This window comes from Cyprinodon tularosa, unplaced genomic scaffold, assembly GCF_016077235.1.
Source record: "Cyprinodon tularosa strain WSP-4 unplaced genomic scaffold, ASM1607723v1 ctg1663, whole genome shotgun sequence".
Lineage (NCBI taxonomy): Eukaryota > Metazoa > Chordata > Actinopteri > Cyprinodontiformes > Cyprinodontidae > Cyprinodon > Cyprinodon tularosa.
Window position 1 is genome coordinate 16,061 of NW_024038497.1, and position 19,820 is coordinate 35,880.

At 41.9% G+C, this 19,820-nt stretch overlaps 1 protein-coding gene across 13 annotated transcripts; it reads right to left on the reverse strand.

Annotated features, from left to right (window-relative positions):
• Positions 1 to 587: 587 nt before the first annotated feature.
• Positions 588 to 18,422, reverse strand: LOC119780826 (gastrula zinc finger protein XlCGF57.1-like). 13 transcript variants are annotated; one of them, XM_038281029.1, is made up of 5 exons: positions 18,323 to 18,378; positions 13,781 to 14,044; positions 2,218 to 2,561; positions 1,698 to 2,133; positions 588 to 1,613 (listed from the first exon to the last, which is right to left on the reverse strand). In XM_038281029.1, exons 1-5 carry the CDS (start codon positions 18,336 to 18,338, stop codon positions 856 to 858), a joined length of 1,818 nt encoding a protein of 605 aa, XP_038136957.1. In that variant the 5' UTR covers positions 18,339 to 18,378; the 3' UTR covers positions 588 to 855. The 13 variants fall into 13 exon arrangements, with proteins under 13 accessions (XP_038136957.1, XP_038136961.1, XP_038136958.1 ...); XM_038281033.1 differs by having other exon boundaries at positions 588 to 1,041; positions 1,210 to 1,613; positions 1,698 to 2,561; XM_038281030.1 differs by having other exon boundaries at positions 588 to 941; positions 1,026 to 1,613; positions 1,698 to 2,561.
• Positions 18,423 to 19,820: the final 1,398 nt, after the last annotated feature.

Genomic DNA, 19,820 nt, shown 5'->3' on the forward strand with positions numbered 1-19,820 from the left:
ACCTCTTCTGTATTAGTAAATACAGCTTCAACAAATGTTCCCAGGTCTAACAAAGTACTCAGTCAGCTTTGCAGAATAACTCTCACCTCTCAGAGCTTTTTCAGGTTTTTCAGTGTCCATGTGAGCTTTGAGATCTCCAGCACCTTTATTAGACACTGAAACTAATGAGCCAGCTTTGCACACGGTGCACTCAGCCTCCCACTGGACTAAAAATGTTTGCTGGAGTTCATCTGTGAAGCTGAACTTTCATTTTGGCATTTTGTAATGATTTTTAATAAATAAAAACATCAGATTTGGTTCCCTTCAGGCTGCATTGTGAACACAGCCATAGTTAGATCCTTCATTCCTCTAGTTGCTTGGTTGTAGCGGCTCTGGACACACACAGTTATAGCAACTGAAACACTTGTTTTATCAGGTGCCAAACCAACTGGGCCAGAATACGTACCTACATTATTTCCTGATCTAAGTTCTCCAACAAGCAAAGGAGGATTTATCCAATGGCCAGATTTGAACTCAGGCTCTAAAAAGCAAACAGATTAATGCTGACGGAGGAGCAACAGGAAAGACTGGAGAAGACAGAAGGTGAATGCCATTAAACTATTTATTTTACAGCTTTAGTTTGGCTGAAAATATCAGAGAAAACATGGAAAAAGATTGTTTCTAATTTATATGAAACCAGATAAAGAAACACATTTTTACAATCCATGAGGTTTTTATTGCTGCTCGTTCATCAATGATTTTATATTTTTTAAAAACATAAATCATTAAACATCATGCATGAATAAATGTCATCTTAATACTCCAAAACCTTCTTGTTTAAAACCCTTTTCACAGACCATTCAGGAGAACAGCTTCTCACCTGTGTGAATTCTGATGTGTATTAAGATCAGATTTCTGAGTGAAGCTTTTTCCACAGGTCAGACATTTGAAAGGCTTCTCACCTGTGTGAATTCTCATGTGTCTAGTCAAACTACTTTTTTTAATAAAACTCACATTACAAAAGGTACAGGAGAACAGCTTCTCACCTGTGTGAATTCTCATGTGTCTAGTCAAACTACTTTTGTGAGTAAAACTCACATTACAAAAGGTACAGGAGAACAGCTTCTCACCTGTGTGAATTCTGATGTGTGTATCAAGACTAGATTTCTGAGTGAAGCTTTTTCCACAGGAAAGACATTCAAAAGGCTTCTCCCCTGTGTGAATTCTCATGTGTTCATTTAGATAACCCTGTCGTGTAAACTGTTTGCTACAAATAGTACAGGAGAAAGGTTTCTCACCCGTGTGAATTCTGATGTGTGCATCAAGATCAGATTTTTGAGTGAAGCTTTTTCCACAGGACAGACATTCAAAAGGCTTCTCACCTGTGTGAGTTCTCATGTGATAAGTCAAATGACTTTTTTGAGTAAAATGTTTGTCACAAATCGTGCAGGAAAAAGGTTTCTCACCACTGTGAATTCTGATGTGTGCATCAAGATCAGATTTCCAAGTGAAGCTTTTTCCACAGGAAAGACATTCAAAAGGCTTCTCACCTGTGTGAATTCTGATGTGTGCATCAAGATGAGGTTTCCGAGTGAAGCTTTTTCCACAGGAAAGACATTCAAAAGGCTTCTCACCTGTGTGAGTTCTCATGTGTCTAGTCAAATGACTTTTTTGAGTAAAATTCACATTACAAAAGGTACAGGAAAAAGGTTTCTCACCTGTGTGAATTCTGATGTGTGCATCAAGATCAGATTTCCGAGTGAAGCTTTTTCCACAGGAAAGACATTCAAAAGGCTTCTCCCCTGTGTGAATTCTCATGTGTTCATTTAGATAACCCTGTCGTGTAAACTGTTTGTCACAAATAGTACAGGAAAAAGGTTTCTCACCACTGTGAATTCTGATGTGTGTATCAAGATCAGATTTCTGAATGAAGCGTTTTCCACAAGACAGACATAAAAAAGGTTTCTCACCTGTATGAATTCTCATGTGTGTATCAAGACTAGATTTCTGAATGAAGCGTTTTCCACAAGACAGACATTCAAAAGGCTTCTCACCTGTGTGAATTCTCATGTGTCTAGTCAAATGACTTTTTTGAGTAAAATTTTTGTCACAAATCGTGCAGGAAAAAGGTTTCTCACCACTGTGAATTCTGATGTGTGCATCAAGATCAGATTTCCAATTGAAGCATTTTCCACAGGAAAGACATTCAAAAGGTTTCTCACCACTGTGAATTCTGATGTGTCTATCAAGACTAGATTTCGCTGTGAACATTTTTCTCTTCTGACCTGTGTGAGTTCTCATTTGAACCATAAAATTTTCACTTTTTAGAAAGTTTTCTCCCCGTGTCAAACATGGGGAAGGTTTCTCTTCAATATCCTGAATCACATAAAGCTGCTCTTCCTGCTCACTTATGGGGAGCTTCAGGGTTTTCTCTTTTGTCCAGGGATGTTCTGGTTCTTTCTTCTCTTCTTTTATCTGCATAGTTTCTGGTTCCTCTTGGTCCAAACTGGAATTCCTCTCCTGTTTACAGAGTTCCTGGTCATAGAAATCCTCCTGTTTTCCAACATAACCCTGAAGGTGGTCTGGAAAGATAAACACAGCAGAAAACAGTAATAAACAAGGACACTTGATAATTACATGAAAACAGACTGGAACTATATCTCCCAGCCTGCACTGCAACTTAGACTTAGACAACTTTTATTGTAATTCTGTATTCACAGAGTGTATACAAAAAAGAAATTTCAATTTGTACATTACAGTATAAGGATTGGACCTTCACGTTTATCTTTTAAAATTTAGATTATGTCTGAACAGAACGTGTTTTTCTTTCATTTTCCCAGCACACAAACTCAATATTAGTTTTCCAAACAATTTAATAATTGATGTTTTACTGCCATCTGAAGTGTTAAAACATCATGGGGGACGACCATCCACCCTTGATCTCCATTTAGACAACAATGTTAAATAATTAAACCAATTTTAATATCTCTCATCCGTCTTGGCATAAATTCTTCTTGTTTTATATTCATTGATAAAATAAGCATCTGAACATCTATTTCTATCATAACATACAAATGTCTGTACATGACCAATCAATGAAATATCATCCAGGGACTTTTTATTTGAAATCATTACAGGGACAGGATATTGCATCAGTCAGAGACTTTCTACTGTTTCTTCTCTCAAATTTTAAAATAAATCTGTTGTGTGACTGTTAACTACTGGACACCTTTAGCTATAATGGGAGGAGACCTCTTCAAAATATTGAGAAATATGGCGCTCTTCCTTCTGCGCTCATGGTTATGATTGGTCTGCTAACCTGAACCCGCCCCTCTATATGTGCTGAATGCACTATTAATGCTGAACAAGATTATTTGTTTTGGATTAACTGAGTGTGCAGCTGTTGAAGCTGTCCAGAGGAATTCCACCCGAAGTTATTTTCTCTGTGATATCTCTGTATCTAAGTAACTCTAACTGACTACTTTAAAACATAGCACCTTCTGCTGCACTTTTCTACTGAGCACTTGTCAGTTTCACACGGTTTTATTTCTGATAGCAAGGAGTAGCTAGCCTAGGCTAGCGCTAGCTTAGCATTGCTATGGCTTCTCTCTCTCCCTCCCTTGACTCTTTTCCAGCTCTTCCTTCTTCCTCTCCTCTCTCCTGCTCTCTGTGTCAGATGTTCAGTTATTCCTCTGCCTCCTTTAGTGATAATGGGATGTGTAATAAGTGTAGTATTTTTGTAGCTTTGGAGGCGAGGGTGTCAGAGTTAGAATCCAGGCTTCAGGCTGTTGAAGTAGGCCCCCCACGTAGCTGTCCTCCAAAAGTGTCTGAGCAGCCAGGCGATTGGGTAACTGTACGCAGAAGGCGTAGTCGTGGATCTCTGCCCACTGGTCACCACCAACCCGTTCATGTTTCTAACCGGTTTTCCCCACTCAGTGACACACCCACTGAGAAGCCCACTCTGGTGATTGGCAGCTCCATAGTCAGAAACGTGGCATTAGAGACACCAGGGACCATAGTCAAATGTTTGCCGGGGGCCAGAACGGGCGACATCAAATCCTACCTGAAACTACTGGCTAAGGATAAGGTTAAATACAGTAAGATTGTTATTCACGCTGGTGGTAATGACACCCGGTTACGCCGATCGGAGGTCACTAAAATTAGTGTTGCTTCGGTGTGTAAGTTTGCCAAAAAAATGTCGGACTCCGTAATTTTCTCTGGTCCCCTCCCTGATCTGACCAGTGATGACATGTTTAGCCGCATGTCGTCATTCAACCGCTGGTTGTCTAGGTGGTGTCCTGAAAACAACGTGGGCTACATTAATAATTGGCAATCCTTTTTGGGAAAGCCTGGTCTGATTCGGAGAGACAGCATCCATCCCACTTTGGATGGTGCAGCTCTTCTTTCTAGGAATCTGGCCACATTTATTAGTCTTCCAAAACCCTGACCACCCAGGGTGCAGACCAGGAAGCAGAGTTGTAGTTTAACACACATCTCTGCAGCTTCTCTACTGTTACCCACTCTTTACTCCATCCAGACAGTGTCTTGCCCACGACCAAAATCTAATAAATTAGCAAAGATTCCCAAAGGAGTAAATCATGATAATCTAATTAAAATCAAAATAACTCCAATTGCGGAAAAAGTTAAAACAATTAAATGTGGTCTGTTTAACATAAGATCTCTTTCCTCTAAAAGTCTGCTAGTTAATGACTTGATTTGTGATAATCACATTGACTTGTGTTGCCTTACAGAAACCTGGCTGCAGCAAGAGGATTATGTGAGCATAAATGAGGCAACTCCTTCAAGCTATTTAAATTTTCACATCCCCAGAAGTTCTGGGCGAGGAGGAGGAGTAGCAACAATCTTCCAGTCTGACTTACTGATTACTCCCAAAACAGAATACCTACAACTCTTTTGAACATTTAACCCTTAATTTCCCTGATCCAAATTTCAAGGCAAGAAAACCTCTTCTTTTTGTAACTTTGTATCGTCCACCAGGTCCTTACTCTGAATTTTTAGATGAGTTTTCAGAGTTCCTTTCTGATTTGGTGTTGAAAACTGACAGGGTCATCGTGGTGGGAGATTTTAACATCCACGCTGACATTGAAGGTGATAGCTTAAGAGCAGCCTTTAATGCTATCTTAGACACTATTGGCTTTGTTCAAAATGTGAATTGTCCCACACATTCTCACCTTCATACTTTGGACCTTGTGCTGACATACGGCATAGAATGTGAAGAAATAACAGTATTTCCTCACAATGTTTTAAATCCAGACATTTTTGACTGTTTAAAAAGCTGCGGAGTGCTACGGATGGATGTAAACAAAACAACAGAGGAACGTAACTGTCGAAGTAAGAGATGTGCGAGATGGAGAAAGCGAGGATGCAGAGGGGGGCTAACTGCAAAGCTAAGGAGGAATCCCCACAGACCTCCGCTTCTATCAATCCTGCTCTCCAAAGTCCACCCATTGGATAACAAAATGGATCATCTCTGACTGGAACTGTCTTCAAGAAAGGAGATATGTAACTGCTGTGCCATCATTCTGACAGAGTCATGGCTGTATCCAGCAACACAGGACAATGCTATTAACCTGGAGGGGCTAACTCTATACCGCGCCAATAGGAACAAAGAACTAAGTGGTAATACTCGGGGTGGTGGGCTGTGTTTACATCAACAACAGCTGGTGTAAGAACGCTAGACCAGACGCCAGCTTCTGCTCTCCTGATATCGAGTTTCTGACTGTTAACTGCAGGCCGTTCTATCTGCCCAGAGAGTTGATGTGCCCCCCAGCGCTAACACTAAAGAGGCCATGAAGACTCTATACCAGGCTATCTCTGATCTCCAATCTGCACACAGAGGGTGTTTTCATCATTGCTGGGGATTTTAACCAGGCTAACTTGAAGACTGTTCTCCCTCATTTTTACCAACATGTAAACTTTGCAACTCTGGGTGAAAACACTGTAGACCTGGTTTACTCTAACATCAAAGATGCATTCAGAGCAGCCCCCCCCCCCCCCTATAGAACTATAGAAAGAAAAAGTTCCCCATCAGAGATCTATGGACTGAGCTGTACTAAAGTGAGCAGAACTACACAGTAGAAATAAATGGGTCAAGGCACCCGAACAAGGTACTGGACATCTATGTAATGTTTACTCTGAACACACATTTACCCCATTTGTTCCTCAGTAACTTGACATACAGCAGTTACGGCAACATGAAAGGGACATTTCCTGCATGTAAATATGCTGTAGATAGAGCTGTATATGGAGGACCAACTCTGCCATATTTAAAAATAAATACAAAAATAAATAAATGCTCAATAAATAAATAAGCATACAATTAACTGCCACCAAAAATACAACCAACAAATAAATGTAATTAGAAATTATATTATGATGGCAGGCTGAAACTTTTTAGCGCACGTGTAACACTTAATTATAAAAAAAAATAAACGCATGTTGAATGAAATTTTTTTTTGATAAAGGTCTTTTTATTACCGTATTTTCACGACTATAAGGCGCTCTTAAACGTCTTTTTTTCCCCTCAAAATGTGCTGTGCGCCCTATGGTGCGGTGCGCCCTATGTGTGTTGTAACTGCGACTTTTGAGACCACCTCATTGAGGAGATGATGAAAGAGTGGCTGAATGTAAGGAGACCAGCTGTTTTTTTCCCACTCATCACCATTAATATGTAACACCATGCGTGCCCATCTCACAGCTGATGTGAAAAACATGGGGAAACAAATGAATGCTGTGCTCGCTGTTCAACCGCTCGACATCGGTGTGAACCGGACCCAGCAGGTGCAGCAGAAGCAGCGAGTTTACATGCAAAGTCAATGGTTGACGCGCGTATAGGTGCAGCAAAAGGTCCTGCAGCGCGTTTTGGCGCAGCACGTCGGGGGCGTTTAAGCATCTGACGCACTGCCAACGTGCTGCTGCTGCTCAGATGGAAAAATTGAAGTTTTGCTGCTGGACGCGCCGCATCAACCAATCAGAGAAGCTGATCTGGGAGCTGGCAGCGAGACAGACACAGCGCTCTGATGACATATGATATTAACGCAAATGAAAAGGCTGGGTGGATGCGTGGCTGAGACAGGTGTATGTGAGAAGACTAGGTGTTTTTTTCCACGCATCACCATCGCTGCGTGCCCATCTCACAGCCGATGTGAAAAAAAGATGAATCAAATGAACGCTGTGCTCGCCGTTATCCCGGGGGTCTGACAAAGGAACTTCCACCGCTCGACATCGGTGTTAAGCGGCCGTTCACAGTAAGGCTGCGAGCGGCGTGGGAGCGATGGATGACAGACTGAGACCACAGTTTCATGATAAATGGAAGGCAGCGCCGTGCAAGTTACGCCACCGTTTGCGGATGGATTGTAGATGGACTAACGTGTCTGCTGGCTCTGTTGTTCAAGCTTTCGCAAAAGCCGGCATTATTTCTGAGGAGCTGCGCTGCACGGAAAGTGACTGACAGCGAAGAAGGGGAAACTGGCATGTCTGATTTAGCGCAGCTGTTTTATTCAGAGGAATGCTGAGGATAACAGAGGATGATGACTTTGATGGGTTTGATTAATACTTTGTAATAAATACATGAATAAAGCACAATCATACTCAGTTTTGCTCCCGCTCTATTTTTCTACCTGAAAACTTAATTTAACAGCAGCCTGTGGGCGCGTCTCCTCCTCTTCAGCGCGGTGGCTGGCAGGTGTTTTTTCATCTAAATAATCTAAATCTTGCAGCTATATTTGCTGTGATCAGTGGGAATAAAGTAGTTTTAATATGTTTTTAAGTGAGAAAGGCCACCTGAAAACTTAATAATTGCAGTCAGTTCATCCAGATTATCTATTTCTGTCGGAGGCGCTCAGACCCCCACATACCAGCGGTGCACAGACAGGAGAAATCCTTTCGTTCACTGCGGCTGCTGGCAGGTGTTTTTCATCTAAATAATTTTAGCTGCAGGCACCAGGATACCGGTAATAAAAGCGAACATATTCCGTCGGCAGGTTTCAGGATTTTAAGTTAATTTAGGAGTGATCACAGCGCTGTGTCATCTGCAATGTGTCTGTCTCACGGCCAGCTCACAGGTTTGATTAATACTTTGTAATAAATACATGAATAAAGCACAGTCATACTCAGTTTTGCCCCCGCTGTATTTTTAAATACGCAGTAGAGGTATTTAAAGGTAGTAGAGGACATGCACCTGTATATAAAAAACGCGCCCTATAGTCCGGTGCGCCTTATGTGTGTGTTAAATACAGAAATGGGACACATAACTGAGAGTGCGCCTTTTAGTCCGGTGCGCCTTATGGTCGTGAAAATACGGTATTTTTTTTTTTATATACACCACACATACATGTTGAATGAAATTTGACTTTTATTTGTAACATTCTCTAAACGTGAGTTTTCAATGGAAAAAAGTCACATCACCAACAGAACAGACTAAAGCATACTTCTTTCATCTGGCTCATCTCCCTGTTTTCCCTCACCCATCTGCTCTCCCTCATCCTGCTGCTCTCCCTCATCCTGCTGCTCTCCCTCATCCTCGTCTTTTTCTGTCTCTGTGTCTTCCCTGAACTCTTCCTCATCTCCTGTCCTGGTAGATGTTGATGGTATAGAGCTTCCCTGCTGTGACTGGCTACAATATATTAATAATAATAATAGCTTTAACAAATATGCCACATTAGTTTAAATAATGGGCTATTAGGGCAACATGACTGGAAGTCTTGTCACGTGGATATGACTTATGGTAGCCTACAAAATAATAGCTATTTTAATACCTGCTGCACAAACCACTTAAAAATTAAATGTGAACAGCTTTTAAGATTTTTCAATACGATTAACCCTCCTTTCTTGGTATTGTGCTGCAATTACTAAATCAATATACAATTAAGACAATAAAGAGACCAAAATGTGTTAATTTATGTTGCCTAACAAAACCTATACAACAGAAAACGTTTGTCTTAACACATAGATTTGTACAGAAGAGGATTAGGGCCACTGAAAAAAAAAAAGTTAACTGATTTTTAAATTTTATTTCAGTTTAACATGGGAAAAAAGTCAGAATTCTGACTTTTTTATTGTCAGAATTCTGAGATTAAAGTCAGAATACTGAGCAAAAAGTCAGAATTCTCAACAAAAAGTCAGAATTATGAGAAAAAAGTTAGAATTATGAGATTAAAGTCAGCATTCTGACTTTTTTCCCATGTTAAACTGAAATAAAATTTAAAAATCAGTTAACTTATTTTTTTTTTTCAGTGGCCCTAATCCTCTTCCGTATTTGCAATTGCAAACTCTACCAAAATTATTTGTAGCCTATGTGGTCGTCCTCACGTTATCTGTCATTGACTTGGGCTACAGTGTAAAACTTTCAGAATCAGAATCAGGTTTATTGCCATTGTTAGTGAAGGAGTTCACAAACTAGGAATTTTTTATGGTACAATCGTGCAACATGAAACATATAATATGGAATAGGTAAATAAAATTATAAAAATATCTAAAAACTGTGGGTATACGTCATGCAATAAAATAGACTAATGTATACACTTAAGATAAAAAATATGGATACAAAATATAAAAAGTAAAATAGCATCTTACAAGGAGACAACTAGTTTATCAGGTGACCAGTCGGCAAAATGCGTGTTTGGTGCTGCTGAATGAGACATTTTAATGCACAACAAAATGATTCTGCTTGATCTGTATATTACCTGGCTAATGGGGCACGGGAGAAGCAGCCTGTCAGCGACCGTTCCTGCTATCTGAAAACTGCTATGATGCTGCACATCTGGCATGCCCTGCGGGCGACCGAGCGAGTTCACGTGACAAAGGAAGAGAGAGAGGCTGGTCGTTTGTGCGCAAGTAGGTCGGTCATTTCGGGGCATTGTTTCAGTCGTTTTTAATGGCTCAGGTTTTCAAAAGATCATTTCAAAACTGACCTCAGTAAAATCTTAATAATATTAATAATAATAATAAAAAAAAACGAGTTTCAAAAGGGCATTTTCTTTGATAGAGTGCAAACTTCCTAGTGCTTTAGCACCACCTAGTGTCTATGTGTGCACGCCCCTGTGTCTTTATGAGCCTGAAACGTCAGGCCTAACTAACATCATAGTTGGAGAAATAACATTCTGCAACCTGATTTTTATCATCTCAAAATCAGCATTGCAGCTATGCTAGCAACATTGTGCTTTCATTATGATTTAATTTCTCAATAGATATTTAATCAATTTTTACCTGTTTCATCCCGTGTCTCCTCTCCCCATCACCCCTGGCTCCCTCGCTTTGCCCCACTCGGTTTTCAAAACAATCAGTCTCAGTCGCTCTCTGTCATCTCGTGCTGCATTCACTGCAGTCCGACATTGGAAATTAGCGGTTGTAATTCTCAAATGATCCATAATTTATAAGCCTCGCCACCCCTACCGCCAACTGGGGTGGCAGCAGGGGTGGCAAGGCTGTCATTTAGGGTGGCATTTGCCACCCTATGCCACCCCAGTAGATCCGCCTATGGGTCAGAGTGTGGTCTGAGGGTGCCATGGAGACACTCCAAGACTGTTTTGAATGCTCTGACTGGAACATCTTCAAGGCTGCAGCAACATATTAAAACTTATTGAATATTGATGAGTATGCCATGACTGTGTCAGCCTACATCAACAAATGCATTGAGGACATCAGCATCAAAAGAACATCACCACCCGGGCCAACCAACCACCCTGGATAAATGGAGAGGTTCTGAAATCGCTAGAAGCACCGAACTCAAGTCTGGTGATAAAGAGGCACTGAGAACAATGCGTGGCAACTTAAACTGTGCCATCAGATCAGCGAAGCAGAACCACAGCCTGAAGATCCAGGATCTTTTCCATGACAACAGCAACACCAGGAGGATGTGGAAAGGCATTGGCATGATCACAGACTACAACACCCCCCCCCGGTAGATGGAGCAAACACTGACTTCCTAAATGAACTGAACAACTTCTTTGGAAGGATTGAGGCACTAAACAGCCTCCAGCAGTGAAAGCTGTTCTACACCAGGGGGAGGAGGCACTAAACCTGGATGTAGCTGAAGTGAAAAAACTCTGAGGAGAGTCAATCTGAGGAAGGCCCCAGAGCCTGATAACATACCTTGGCGGGTGTATAAGGAGTGTTCAGATCAGCTGGCTGGTGTCCTCACAGACATCTTTAACACCTGGCTGGAACCAATCCATAGTGCCAGCATGCTTCCAGTCTGCTTCCATTATTCCAGTCCCAAAGAAGCCTCAGGTCACCTCACTCAATGATTACCGGCCTGTCGCACTGACTCCCATCATGATGAAGTGCTTCCAAAGGCTGGTTAAAGAACACATCGTCTCCAGTCTGCCGCAAACATTCGACCCGTTCCAGTTCGCCTACCGATGGAACCGCTCCACTGAGGACGCCATCTCTGCTGCTCTCCACCTGAGCCTGGCACACCTGGAGGAGAAGAACACCCACGTGCGGATGCTGTTCCTGGACTTCAGTTCAGCTTTCAACACCATCATCCCACAGCATCTGATGGGCAAACTGGAACAGCTGGGCTTCAATACACCCCTCTGCTATTGGCTGCTAGACTTCACCAACAGACCTCAGTCAGTCCGGGTCGGACAGAACGCCTCTGATGTCATCAGTCTAAGCCCCTCCCCTCAGGGCTGCGTCCTGAGCCCCCTGCTGTTCACCCTGATGACGCACAACTGCGTCCCCAGGTTCACCACCAATCACATGGGGAAGTTTGCAGACGACACCACGGTGGTGGGCCTCATCAGAGACGACAACGACCTGGACTACAGAGAGGAGGTGGAGCAGCAGGTGGAGCAGAGATAACAGCCTGATCCTGAAGGTGGAGAAGACCAAGGAGATCATGGTGGACTTCAGGAAGAACCGGCCTAACCACGCTCCACTGCTCATCAACAGCTCAGCTGTAGAGGTGGTCAGCACCACCACATTCATCACAGACACCCTCACCTGGACTGGAAACACCAACTCACTGGTCCAAAGGGCCCAGAAGCGCTTGGACTTCCTGCGGAGGATGAGGAGAGTCCACCTGCCCCCACCCAGCATGATCACCCCCCCACCATGGACTGTTCTCCCTGCTGCCCTCTGGGAAGAGGCTTCACAGCATTCAATGCAGGACCAGCAGGTTCTGCAACAGCTTCTTCCCCACCGCCATTAGAATGATGAATGTTTTGTAAAATGGGTTATTTTATTTTATTATATTTTATCATTTTATATATATATATATATAAAAAAATGTTAGAAGTGTAAATTTACAGTCATTTTTACTGTTTTTTCAAGGCTGCGCTTTTAAAAAAGATGAAATTTTTCAGAGAGCTGTTCCAAATGAAATTTCTTTGTGTAAAACACTTACACTTGTTTTACACTAATAAAATCTTTAAGTCTAAGTCTGAATGGCAGCATCCTCTCATTGAGGATATTGTTAGTCTCCAGTTTTAATCTGATTGTTGGAGATCAAGGAATCTGAGACCTTAAACCTGATTACATTCCTCAGGTAGACTACTCTTCATATTTCTTTTGTCTTTAAAAACGAACATACAGAAAATTTGAGGATTAATCGTGAGGTTTCTTAAGACTTGCATTTTAGTTTTACTTCCTAGACTCCACATGTGATTGGTAATAATTACGGCGCTGTATGCATGCAGATAATCTGCTCACGCTGTCAGGAAAAAGTTGCAGTGCGAGGACTCTTGCTATGAAGATGAAGGTAAGTATTAATTTAAAGGTGCAGAGATAGTTACATTACGTCTCGTCATCTCCAGCTTTATCCGGAACCGGGTTCCGGGGGCAGCAGACTAAACAGAGACTCCCAGACTTCCCTCTCTGCAGACACCTCCTCCAGCTCTGTTGGGGGAAGCCCTAGGCGCTCCCAGGCCAGTCGAGAGACATAGTCTCTCCAGCGTGTCCTGGGTCGTCCCCTGGGCCTCCTCCCGGTGGGACGTGCCTAGAACACCTCCCGAGGGAGGCGTCCGGGGGGCATCCGAAGATGTCCGAGCCACCTCAACCGACTCCTCTCGCAGCGTCCGCATTATTGCAGCAGCTGCACCGATCAGTCTATCGATCTCCCGCTCTATTATTCCCTCACTCGTGAACAGGACCCCAAGATACTTAGCAGGTAAATAGAACATCTACAGAATCAAGAACAAATGTTCACATCCACATATTAACCCAGGAACAGAATTTTTTACTAGGTTTACATTATACGCCTTATCTGTTCTAGTTTCTATGTAAACAGAGCTGTTAATTAATGGCTTTCTCAAAACTTTGCTCGAAAAAGACAATCAACATGTGAGTTTCTCATGCAATGAGGCAAAGGAGTTTCTAGATGGATGCATTTTATCACCAGTCAAACGTGGAAAACGCCTCTACTGTTCATTGCTTTGGCGTCTAACTGCTATGACTTATGTGAAACAAATGTTTTTAAAAATATAAATCATTCCAGATCCCGCATGAATAAATGACATCCGAATCCGCAAATAACCTTCTCGTTTAAAAGATTTGTCACAAATCATTCAGAGTAACGGCTTCACACCTGTGTGAATTATCACGTGTTTCCTCAAACTACTTGTTTTAGAAAAATTCTTGTTACAAATGACACAGGAAAAAGACTTCTCATCGGTGTGAATTCTGATGTGATTCTTAAGATCAGACCTAAAGGCGAAGCTTCTTTTACAGGACGGACATTCAAAGGGCTTCTCACCAGTGTGAGTTCTCCTGTGTTTATTCAAACTACACTTTTCAGTAAAATTCTTGTTACAAATCATGCAGGGAAAAGGTTTCTCACCAATGTGAATTCTGATGTATTTAACAAGACTCAGTTTCTCTCCTGTATCTTCAGTCTCCTGCTTCAGAACAAGCTGCTCTGCCTGCTCACTAATGGGGAGCTCCATGGTTTCCTCTTTTGTCCAGGAATGTTCTGGTTCTTGCTGCTCTTCTTTTATCTGCAGAGTTTCTGGTTCCTCTTGGTCCAAACTGGAATTAGTCTCCTGTTTACAGAGTTCCTGGTCATAGAAATCCTCCTCTTTTCCAACATAATCCTGGAGGCGGTCTGGAAAGACAAACACAGCAGAATGACTTTCTATTGTAGGTTAAAGAAAGGACACTTCAGTTCAATCATACTTTTCTTGATCTAACCACATACAAACCGAATGGAACTACATCTCACAGCATGAACCTGTGTGGTGGATCCTTCTACCTCACCACAAAGTGTTTGTATAGTTTCGTAGTTCATATTTAGTACCACATTTAGTTTGGCATTTCATTTAGATGTATATTTTCTAATGGGTGCACAGTTTAGTTAATGTCTTATTGGTTTACTTCACACTTGTTATTTTCTTTGAGGTTCTGCAAATGCACAGTGGGTTGGAGATTTGTAAACTCTGCAGTCTCTTCCTACTCTCCTCGCGAGTAAAACTAAATTAATTGTCTCTGTGCCTTCTTTCTTTCCCTGTATGTATGTATGATGTTTTAGGTGCTTAGACTGACACAGTTACAATGACTAATATGTAGTTTCACTATAGAAAGCATAGAATTAGAGATATTTACTTTTTAGTAGCTGCCCACTACAGTGACCGCTATTCACCAGAGGGTTTTAAGAAAAACAGGGTTAACATAGATGACATCTTTCCATCACATTGTTCTCCAGAAGAAATGTTGACTTTAATGGCAACACACAAGTTCAATCCTTTCCCTCCCCTGTTTATTTCTACTTCACTTCGAAACCTAGAGTAAAAACTAATCTAAACTACATTCCTGTGACCAATGTTTTGTTATTCTCATGACAAATAGAATAATGATGAAGCCAAATATTCATTTTTTGAACAATTTGAAATACAGAGACGTGTATGACAACATCATGTCAACCAGAGGTAGATTGTTGAAATATGTTTACGCCTGTTTTAGCTAGACTACCCTCCATCTCTTTTAGAAAAATTAGCAAAAGGACGTGAATTTTGCCTTTGTGGATGAGAAAGATGTTTGTGTTTTCCTCTCAAAAGGATCTGGTGAGAATTTAATTTATCAGTTAACAGCATGAAACAAATCAAGAATTTGATATGTTTCAGCCAGGTACCCAATCAGCTTGAAGAATTGTAATGAATGACCCTAACTTTTACTAACATCTTTATGGCGTTACATTTATGTCACAACGCGAGCAAAATAAACATACTTGCATGTATGTTAGACTACTTCTGCGCATGGTTTATCTACCACCGCGCGAGAAACTGCTGCTTCAAGAGAAGAAAATCTCTCTCCGCGCGCGCCAGCCCCTCCCACGTGCGCGCAGGATCTCCCTGCGCGCACAATTTTCTATACAGCGGCCACGCTCGAAGACGGCTGGCCTCTTGAAAGCGTCTCTGCGCTCGGACTGATTTTCTCCTCGCACGGAGCGAAAGTGGTTTTGACAGGTTGGGCGGAGACAACTGTAAGCCTCCTCCTGATTGGGCCTTGCAGACACGATCTCACAGGAAGTAGTGTCAGGAAGCATTTGACTGACAGCTCGTCAGTTAAGACGACGGCTCGAGGCGACTTCGGTAAAGTTAGAAAGATATTCACAGATTCGGACTTCCGGGATCAATAACTCTCGTTGTTGAAACACAAATAACGCATCTTTCATGTCCTGATAGCACAGACTATGAACTACTAGAATATATATACGACTATAAACTACAAGAATCAAAAAGCGTTATTTTCGAGAAAAACAATCCGTTCTCCGAGCTGGATGTATTACATTGATCTCTATGCTCAGGCAGCGGCCAGGCCAGTGGTTTAGGACCGTCTCTTGGTGATCGCACTACAACAGCTGCTTTTGAAAAAATACACTTTTTTAAATTTTTTTAGAATTTATTAATTGTTATTAACCATTAATATCATCCTATATTAATCAATAGCTCTGTGATTATACAGTGCAGACTCCAAAATCATCACACACACCAGGTTGATGATTTTGTTGATGGGGTTGCTAGTTCTCTGCGTACTGCCTTGGACAACACAGCTCATTTGAAAATGAAAACCGAAAAGCTTGCTCCTTGGTGCAATGCAGAGCTGCGCACTTTGAAGCTAAATGCTAGGAAACTGGAGAGAAAATATTGCTCCACAGGCCTGCGGGAATCCTACCTAGTCACTAGTAACTTTCTTTGTTGATAAAGCTTATAGTTAGAGTGGCTCAGGTTATCCTGATCTATCTCTATAGTTCTGCTGCTATAGGCTTAGACTGCTGGAGGACATAGGGACCCCTTTTTCATCATTCTGCTTCATTCTATCTCTATTCTCCTTCTCTGCAGTTCTCTGTTAGTTCAATCTCTAACGTTCTGCTCTCTCTGCTTTTTCTCATAGTAGCTTCATCTGGTCCGTTCCTGTTTGGCTGTGACTCCATCCTGGAGAGAAATATCAGCTTTGCTGCTGGTATCAACTTCTCTGTTTAATTGCTGGAGATCGGCCTGTTTTTCAGCGTAGTCATGTTTCCTTTTAATGTGACTAACTGGATGTGCTCTCTTCGTCCTCTGACATGGTAACTGGCTCGGAGCTCGTCAGCCTGGCTGTGTGTTTCCTGGATGGGGCCGCCTTTTACAGCTGCTTTTTGTATTTCTGCTTCCATCTCCTTGAACCCCAGTGGGCCTCAGCAGATGGCCGCTCACACTGAGCCTGGTTCTGCTGGAGGTTTCTTCCTGTTAAAAGGGAGTTTTTCCTCTCTGCTGTCGCTACATGCATGCTTGGTGTGAGGGATTGCTGTTGAGTCAATGAGTCAATGCAATCAGCTGGTTTTCTTTAGATAGAAAAATTTTGACCAATCTGACTGTATGATTTGACTTAGTTTGTAAAGTGCCCTGAGATGAAATGTGTTTTGAATTGGCGTTATATAAATAAACTGAATTGAAAGTACGATAGTTGGGTACTTCATCCACCACTGATCATCTTGATATGTTTCTCTGTAGCAATCTTTCAATGCAACTTTTGCGGTATTGTTTCAGTTGTTCGTTTTACGTGGGAATGGTGAACCCGTAGCATCATAAAAAAAAAAACACAGAGTCATATTTACACAAAAGCTTTAGTGTATAGACAGGTATAGACATCATGCTTAAAACTTCAATGTATTTCATAAAGAACTCCCATCTGCCTAGCATCTCTGTGTACTTCATTCACAAAAAGGTGTATTTTTTCCAAACCAGCTGTTGTAGTGTGATCACCAAGAGTCTCTAATGGTTAATAACAATAAAATATTCTAAAAAAATAGGTAAAGGTGTCTTTTTCAAAAACAGCTATTGTAGTATGTTCATCTGGAGTCCCTTGGTGTGTGTGGCGATTTTGGAGAGTCTGCACTGTATAATCACAGAGCTATTGATTAAAATAGGATGATATTAATGGTTAATAATAAAAAAATTCTAAAAATAAAACAAAAGTGTATTTTTTCAAAAGCAGCTGTTGTAGTGCGATCACCAAGAGCCCCTTGGTGTGTGTGGTGATTTTGGAGTCTCTGCACTTTATGGCAGTGGAGTTATTGATCTTTATTTGCAACGTTTTTCTGTTGTTTTACCATTTGCAGACGGTCCCTAACCACTCGCCTGGCCGCTGCCTGTGCATAGAGATCAATGTAATGCATCCAGCTCGGAGAACGGCTCGTTTTTCTCGAAAATAACGCTTTTTGATTCTTGTAGTTCATAGTCTGTGCTATCAGGACATGAAAGATGCGTCATTTGTGTTTCAACAACGAGAGTTATTGATCCCGGAAGTCCGAATCTGTGAATATCTTTCTAACTTTACCGAAGTCGCCTCGAGCCGTCGTCTTAACTGACGAGCTGTCAGTCAAATGCTTCCTGACACTACTTCCTGTGAGATTGTGTCTGCAAGGCCCAATCAGGAGGAGGCTTACAGTTGTCTCCGCCCAACCTGTCAAAACCACTTTTCCTCCGTGCGAGGAGAAAATCAGTCCGAGCGCAGAGACGCTTTCAAGAGGGCAGCCGTCTTCGAGTTGGAGATAGATTTTAAAGAAGAACACATTAACCAGAAAAGAGGTGGAAAATTCTTTAGCCTTTTGCTGAACCGGTGTTTGGAGAAGAAGAGCCTGCCTGCTGAGAATCTCCTAAACTATTGTGCTCAAGGCTCTTGCACATTGATGATCAAGTGTCATGAATTTAACATGGTTTTAATAAATAGGGCTGTGAAAACAATCCTTTATTAATCAAAATGAAGGATAGAGGAAATTATGACAAAGGATGATGCAGGAATGCTTCTAAGTTGTTTGTAGGAGGCTTTGAATTCTGATGTCTTTCAAGTCTAGATTTCTTTATAAACATTTTTCCACAGGACAGACATTCATCAATCTTCTTACCTGAGTGAGTTCTCATGTGATCCAGAACAAGCTGCTCTTCATGCTCACCTATGGGGAGCTCCATGGTTTCCTCTTTTGTCCAGGAATGTTCTGGTTCTTTCTGCTCCTCTTTTATCTGCAGAGGTTCTGGTTCCTCTTGGTCCAAACTGGAATTCCTCTCCTGTTCATAGAGCTGCTGGTCAGAGAAATCCTCCTCTTTTCCAACATAATCCTGAAGGCGGTCTGAAAGACAAACACAGCAGACAGACATTTTATTTCCCTCAGCAGCGCTTCCTGTACACCTCTGCCTGGAAGAGACAGACCCCAGCTGAATGTGTCAGAGGCTCAGCAGATTTTAAATGCTTTTCTAATAAAATTCTCTCTTCTATCGTAAAAGAAGCATTATGGTAAGAAAGAGAAATATAGGCCTAAGTGATAAAGCCATCTGCAACAGCTTCCTCATTTTTGCTATAAATGTAGCAGTTTTTTTCCTGTAAAAAGACTTTGAACTATAAAATGCAGTGAGTACAGTTATAAAAAAATCATGTTGCTGGAAGAATTCAGTTTCTGATAAATCTAGACTTTACTGGAGGCAGGAAGGCCTGCAAGGCCTGGACGATGAGGTGATCACCTTCAGTCCCTCACATGGAAATGCATGATCCCTTTCTGGACATCTTAAAAGTGTCATATAATGATTACACAGGTCTCTGAATAGCGATATGTGCTGTTCTATGAGCCCTAATGCAAGCCTGATTATAAGCCATGGAATGAAACGACAGGATTTCTTCCTTTTATTGTATGATCATGAATATTGTGCGCTAACTGGTTGGTTTACAATCGACCGAAGCTGCTGAGCAAAGACGCATCGTAGCAACAAGCACTCACTCACTGAAACATCAAATTGTTGATATGGTAGGGTGACCAGACGTCCTCTTTTTCCCGGACAATATCCTACTTTTCATACCTAAAAAATGTTCGGGGGAAATTTCAAAATCATCCAGGATTTTGGTCGACTACAGTGCAGCAGGTAGTAGAAACAGGGAGCCAGCGGGGGAAGGAGTGACCGAACCCGACCCGGTGACGGTAGCCTGGACAACGGCGGCCCCGTGCTTCCTCCCGCCCTTACCAGGCAGGCGGGGAGAAACAAGGTAAGGTCCTTCTGTAAGGGGGAAGCATACCATCACTGGGTCGGGTTCTGTCGCTAGTCCCCCACTGGGGCCCGGGCCAGTCAGCGGATTCAAACGAAGCACCCAATTGACATCAATTCTGGTGTTTTATGGTGGAAGTTTCGAATTGTGAGATTTGCAGAGAAAGGAGGTGTTGATGAGGTTTGAACTTCTCTGTACGTCCATTTCACCCACTGAACTATCGTTTTCATCTATGACGATGTTAACTTTGTTTTGCATTCTTTGATCCCTTTAAAAGAGGAAATTTTTGTTCATCTGGGAACTCTTGTCTGGGTTCCCCATCACAGAAGAGCAAACTAACTCAGCCATATCGCTCAAGAGGAGGATACTTG